General features: G+C 45.2%; 1 protein-coding gene across 1 annotated transcript; it reads right to left on the bottom strand.

Moving 5' to 3' along the window:
- Positions 1-668: 668 nt before the first annotated feature.
- GHSR (growth hormone secretagogue receptor) lies at positions 669-6,536 on the bottom strand. Its single transcript, XM_071751533.1, has 2 exons — positions 5,687-6,536; positions 669-2,821 (listed from the first exon to the last, which is right to left on the bottom strand). The coding sequence occupies exons 1-2, from the start codon at positions 6,438-6,440 to the stop codon at positions 2,517-2,519; spliced, it is 1,059 nt and encodes a 352-aa protein (XP_071607634.1). The 5' UTR covers positions 6,441-6,536; the 3' UTR covers positions 669-2,516.
- Positions 6,537-6,924: the final 388 nt, after the last annotated feature.

Here is a 6,924-nt window from a genome sequence, read left to right as displayed (position 1 = left end):
TGAATTTGGCATTTCCGTAGACAAAAGTTCTAGTTCTGGGGGGAGCAAACCCAAGGGGTGATACGGAGTCAGCTGGAGGGGTGACAGCTACAGTGTCTCTTGGATGCTCCAATGCTCACTGCTAAATCTGCAATATTTTCCTGCTTGTGCAAGAGTCATATGAAGGAGGCTGCTCTTCTTTAATTAAAAAAAAAAAAAAAAAAAAGCATGTATCATGCTAGATTTGGCCAAATGTTCAATGACTTGCAGAAACAAGTCCTTTTCCTAAGTGAAAAGAGAAGTCCTCTCCCCCCTCCCAGTGAGCAGCCAGTCCCCTTCTTTCTGTCTTCTGTGACCCCCAGATTAAATGCTTAAAATTCTTCTGTACACAAGGCTGTGACAATTTCACAGTGTTGGTGTAGTTCAAATGAGCACGGTTTCCTTTTTAAGTGTTAAGTTAAAATAAATTATTTGCCTGGTTACAGTTTATGTGCAGAAATCAAACGTGTTTGCGTGGGGCTTTAATGGGCTCTGCTCCCGTTATTCTCATTTAAAAAAGAATTTAAACAAATCTAGCTTAATCATAGTAGTTATACAGGTTATATCCGCTTCTCCACCCCCACCTGCAACCATACCAGATCCTCCACTGCTTATAAAGGGTCTCATCACTTTATTTCTTTTTTCTGTTCACATTTAATACCACAGACACAACTGAGACTGGAAACACGGAGGTGACGCCAGGTGCGGTCAGGCCGTTTACACAGACACTCATCAGGTGAGCTCACGTCTCCACAACCTTTTCCAGACTCCCAAATTTCTTGTTTCCCTGAGTTGCATGACATCTGCCATCAGAGCTGTTCCTGTCACTCGACAACGAGCAAGAGAACAAAAAGGGGAACAAGGTAGACACAGCTAGAGACCAAAAGGGAGATGCTCCTGTGGTGCTGCTGCTCGTTTGTCCCCTAATGTATAGGTTTGTGTACATCAAACCTGTGCTGGAGCAAGGCAGGCTCAGGTGCCACATCACCCTCCTGGCCCTAGCAAAGCTCTGGGTGACATAAAAGACACATTATATACAGGAGAGGCCAAATTCTCTTTTGAGTTGTACCAGGGGTTTGGATGTGGCAGAACTTTTTGCTAAGCAGGCATTTCAGTATGGAGAATCAGTTGTGGGCCAGCTGGTGATAAATACTAGAACAAAAGAAATAGAAAGCTGTTATTGCACATGCATGCTTTAGAGCTCTGTGAGCTGGACCACAAAATCTACCTGTTGGTGTGACCATAGATGCAATACAAGACATGCTTATCAGCATGAAGGATGGAAAGTTTTCCTGTTTTGTGTTTTAACGGCATACTCGACTTATAAAAATCAATTTAATTTAAGATTTTTATCAATCAATGATGAGAATGTGTCTGCCTGTGTCTTTTAATGCATATTTTTCTCTTACTTTCTCAAGTCCCACTGGTTAAAATATGTTCTGAATTTAATACTGCAGCAAACTTGCACAATGGCAAACTGGGCTTTATGGGAGTTGTTCTGGTAATCAGCTGATGCACTTGAAACAGAAACAAGTGATGGGTTGCAGGCTGTAGACCTATCCTCAGCAAGTTTTGGGGGTATGGTGCCACACAGCACAGGGATAGGGAGCCACAGACTTGTTACAAATATCAAAAGAGCTAAAAGCTTCCAAAGGCAAACACATCGAGTCATTCACAGTCAAGCTGAACAGAACAAGTACAGATGATTTAGCTAGTTAAAAAAACATAGGACTTTGGTGGGAGATTGCATTCTGTATTTTTATAGCATCACTGCAGTCCTGAAGTCAGCACTCCTTGTCCCACTGATATGTTTTTTTTTAAATTCAGTACAGTCATGTTCTAAGCCACTTCTGTGTAGGTATTTTTTTGGCTTCCTTTCTACTCGGACATGACGGTCATTTATTTTTAGCATGTTTAAAAACTATCCATTTGATTTCTCCTTTTCTTTTTTTAAGAAATCATTTTCCTCACTCAGAGAAAAATGTTGTGGTTTATTTAAAAATCAAGATTATGAAAAGTGTATCAAATTCCGTGGTTGCTACTCCAAAAAGGCAATTCAATTTTTTTCTCTCTAGGGTCTAGCTTTATGCTAGCAAAATTCTTAGCAAAACTAAAGTTAACTCTGGAAAAATTCAGCTCAGATTAGCTGCTGCTGAAGTCACACAAACTCTTGAGTGAACTGGGCTCAGTTTGCCTGCTAAGGATGGCAAAGCCCAGCTCTCCTGTGAAGGTCAGTGCTCCAGCATCACATGGGCAAAAAAGCAGCCGGAAAATACTACTTGAGAGTTGCCAAATTCTGTGACCATGTCCCTCCTTTTATAGTCTCAAAGTTTAGCTACTTGCTTGCCAAATCTTTAACTGCCTACATTCCACCTTTCAGCCAGTCCAGATGATGACCCAAGTCCGGTTTCCATTTGTCTTCCTCGCCCTCTTTCGTTATGGCTTTCTGGGAGATCCAGGTATGTGATGCTCTGGTGTTGGGAACCTGTTGTTGCCTGTCATGTCACCACACTGGGTTCTGTCCACACCCGGGAATTTTGCTGCTTGGTGCTGGAAAGTCTTTGCTTTGGGAGGGGTTTGAGGCCGAAGAGCCGGCAAGCGGCCACTCGGTACTTCTTGGACATGATGTTGTAGAGGATGGGGTTGATGGCTGCACTAAGGTAGAAGAGGACAAATGACACCAAGTTGCAGTACTGGCTGATGACTGCTATCTCCAAGGATCCAGCTTCAAAGGATTTGGAAAATAAATATCGTCCGACGTGAAAAGGCAACCAGCAGAGGATGAAAGCAAACACCACCACGACTAAAATAAAAACAGCAGAGGAGATCGTGTTAAGCGTGAGCATAAAAATATGGGTGATTGAAATTCTGGTTTTTAAGTGTTTATTTAACAAATTAATCACGAAGTGTGAAGCTGCAGTTTTCAGTTTTGTCTCTCTCAAGACATCCTCCGAGAGTACAAAATAGAAATACTTAAAACACATTGATCACATCTAACCAGGCTGCTGCTGTCTCTGTGACACACAACTAGCAATATATTTACACAACTTTAGCAAGCTTCTGACCTCTAAAACTGAAGTCTTCATAAATAGAGAATTCGAGAATCAAAATGCTGACAAAAAGCATGTAATGATCTGCCATCTGCAGTCTTTAAAAAAAGCAAATTATATATAATGTGATAGACTCAACACTGTGGCTTATGATGAAGAGTGTAATCACTGGGAAGCAAAATTTTTTAAGGCAAAGGCTGATAAATAGAATACAGCACCAAAACGTGGACTTGGAGAGCAGGTGTGCCAAGGAGAGCAGAGTGTACCCCTCCAGTCAGTCCATTTTTTGGAACACGGGTTACCCCAGGAAGAGTAAAAGTAACTACATAACTGCATGATTCTAGTCGTATAATATTTCTGTAATGTTACAGTATCACTATGGTTGCATTTATAGGTAAATAATGGATGTAGAATACTAGGAGTGTGGGTATCTTTCAGCACTGGCCCATTTGAATTTCTATTCTAGAGAAAGGGAAACTTCTGTTTATTTCCTGTGTGCCATTGACCTTTATTTTTCATATTGCTTCAAGTGTATCTATTAATACACCATAGAGAGAAAAACCAGAAAAACTGGGCAAGGATTTTTGAAATTATTGAGCAAATTTTCCCAGCAAACTGTTCTCTCCGGTTAGCAATCCTGCTTTCTGTGCCAAGGCACAGCAGATAACAAAATTCAAAGATTTAAGAGGGATGACTACAGGCATCTTTCCCCAGAAACTTTCTAAGCAAGCATTGCCAAGTTTCAGTGGATACTTATGCAGGACTTATGGTGAACTCTAAAGCATAGATCTGAGGTTCAGAGTATGATTTCCAGCTCTGCATCTTCTTGAGACAGTCACTTCCATTTTTTCCTCTGTATCTTCACCTACAAAATTCAGATAATGCTTCTCTAGCTCATAAGTGGAGTTTAATCCATGTAAAGAATATTACCATGGTGGTCATTATGGAGAGAATTTTAAGCATAGTCAGGATTTTCACATGTCCCTGGTCAGGCTTCTGACAGTTTGATCTTCACCCATGCAGAATCACAGGGATTTCAATAAGAACAGGGTATGATAGCTCCTGTGCAAGGCAGGCTGTACATTTCAGTGTTTAATTACAGACCTAGAAGCCTAATTACAGATCTAGAAGCATAACCTTTCTGTACAATTTAAAAGAAGTGCTGATGCTCATCCTGTTTACCTGATGTTCTGTGACTTACTGAAGTCTTAACAAGTGCCTTCTAAATTTTAAGCAGAACATTAAAACCAATGAGAGCAGGCTGCACAGAGCATCTGCTGGTACTGAGCCCTTATCATCTTCTTTTTTTTCCATCAGACTACTATCATTTAGTGCATAAAGGCTCTCTGTCAGAGGGCAGTCTTGCTGCTCTCAAAACTAAAAAAAAAGTATGAAATATTGCAGTGCTTACAGCAATACTTCAGAGCAGAAATAAACAGTTATTATATCAAAATTCTTTATAGGTAAGTATATAGAAATATAAACATGGTAGTAATATATGCTAGCAATATGCATATATATGCAATTTACTCCTTGTAAGTAGGGATCCATAATCCTGAAACTCTAGAAATGAAAAATGATTATTTGCTTCCAAGGTCACACTTCCCAGCCTGAATTTTATTGATCAGAAAATGCAGCTGAAAGGGCACAAGGAATGCCATGGGGTTTATTATTCTTCCTGCTGGTGCATAGTAATAAAGTGGGACATGAATAAAAACCCCAGCTTTGCTCCCATTGACTAATGAAGGTACTTAGGACACACTGCCACCTCTTCATCTACCTCATTAGCCCAGCACTCACTTCAACCCAGCAGAGGTGCTGCCCCTGAAACCCTCCTCATGCAAAGCTTTGCATCCCCACTGAAATCCAAGGGATGGCTCATGCTGCAGAGGAGGACTTGGGTGAAAGTACCCAGCAGCAGCAGGATTCTGCAGTTTCCAGCCACTAAACTGCAGAATAACTCCTGCTTTTGTGCATCAAACTCTCTCCACATGCACATGTGTTTCCCTCTGCCCAAGTTTAAGCCATGCACCGATGTCAATACACGGAGTTGGGAATCATGCTCCTTGTTCAGCACATCCTGGTGCTTTGCTAATATAAAAATACAGATTAATTTTGATAAACTGGCAGGGCCACTCTAGTAAATAATCCCAGTTTGCTACAGCTTTGATACTCTTTTTGTATGGGACTATGTGCACTTTGCCTAGTCTGCAGCTCAACGGTGTGGTTTGAGAAGGGTTTAGTTTTGCTTAAAAAACAAACTGTCCTTTTGTAAATAACATTGGTATCCACAACCAAAGAGCAAAAATGTTAAAAAAAATTTCCAGGGCACTTGCCTAATTGTAACTGTAGTGTTACTCCTTCTGTGCTGATTGTTAAGGTTTGTTTAACTGGTTGAGAGTCTCCAGCTCAAACCAGCTAGAAATAAATCTGAAGAAGGAGGAGAGTTGCTCTACGAATACCTTGAGATGTGGTAGCCCTTTGCAACATTTTCAAGAAATGTTTCCTTTGAAAGCAACTGTAGTTAACTACCTGAGCTCTCTGCCTTTCCCTCTCTCTCACACACACACAAGCACACATATGTCCTTTGGAAAAAAACGGAGCAAAATGAGCCATACCTAACATTTTCACAGTTTGCTTGTTGTTCTTATCCCTGATGACAGCGTTTGGACCGATGTTCTTCCTCTTCCTCCTCCAGAGCTTCCTCCCAATGAGGCTGTACAGCACGGTCAGGCAAAACACGGGCAGGAAGAAGAAGATGCTGGAGGTCCAGACCATGATGGTGAGGAGCCCCGAGCGGATGGCGTACTCCGTGGCTCGGCACTCGTTGGTGCTCAGGGGGTTGGTCCCGTTCTCGTGCTCGACCCCCACCAAGACAAAGATGGGTCCAGCACTAATGAAGGAGATGGCCCAGAGGAAGAGGATGACCAGCTTGACCTTCCTCTTGGTGATGATGACTTTAGCTCGGAGGGGGAAGCAGATGGCCACGTACCGCTCCACGCTGAGGGCGGTGATGTTGAGAATGGTGGAGTAGGTGCAGCTCTCGCTGATGAACTGGAAGAGCTTGCACAGGAGGTCCCCGAAGTTCCAGGGCCGGTACTGCCAGAGGCGAAAGAGGTCCAGGGGCATGCAGAGAAAGATCAGCAGGTCGGAGAAGGCCATGCTGGACAAGTAGAAGTTGGTGGTGGTCCTCATGTCCCGGAACCGCGACACCACCAGCATGGTCATGAGGTTGCCGATGATCCCGATGACAAAGAGGAGGATGCAGGCGACGGTGATGCCGGTGAGGACGGGCGCGGGGAAAAGGTGCAGCGGGGGATCGGCCCCGGTCCGGTTCTCGGCGCCGCGGCCGCCCGCGCTCCCCTCCCTCATCCTGCCGCCGCGGGCTGCGCATCCCCGCCCGGCGCGCCCGCGGAGCCGCCCCCGCGCAGCCCGGCCCCTGCCTCCGCGCCCCTGCGCGCCCTGCCGCGCTGCTGGGGCAGGTGCGGACGGCGGGGAGGGGAGAGCGGCCCCGCTCCGCCTCTCCCCGGGCGCTGCTGCTGCTGCTGCTCCCCCCGGCCCCGGGGAGGGACGAAAAGGGGGGGGGGTGTGATGTGGGGGGCTGGCACTCGCCGGCACGTCAGAGCAGACGTGGGCGCGCTGCCTCCGCGGGTGCGGAGCGGCCCCGGAGCTCTGCTGTGGGTCTGGCCAAGCGGCGCAAACCCCGGGCGGCTGCCAGGTCCCTGTCGGCAGCATTCCCATCCCTGCCGGCATCAGCTATTAAACTTTTTTCTCCCTCCCTGCGCAGGAAGGTTTCGTTCCCGTCGTTCTTCACTTGGAGGCAGCGCCGGTCGAGCGCTCCCTGCCTGTGCTGGGT

The sequence above is a fragment of the Heliangelus exortis genome, chromosome 9 (assembly GCF_036169615.1).
Source record: "Heliangelus exortis chromosome 9, bHelExo1.hap1, whole genome shotgun sequence".
Lineage (NCBI taxonomy): Eukaryota > Metazoa > Chordata > Aves > Apodiformes > Trochilidae > Heliangelus > Heliangelus exortis.
The sequence above is the reverse complement of the archived record's forward strand: the minus strand, read 5'-3'. Positions and strand labels throughout refer to the sequence as shown.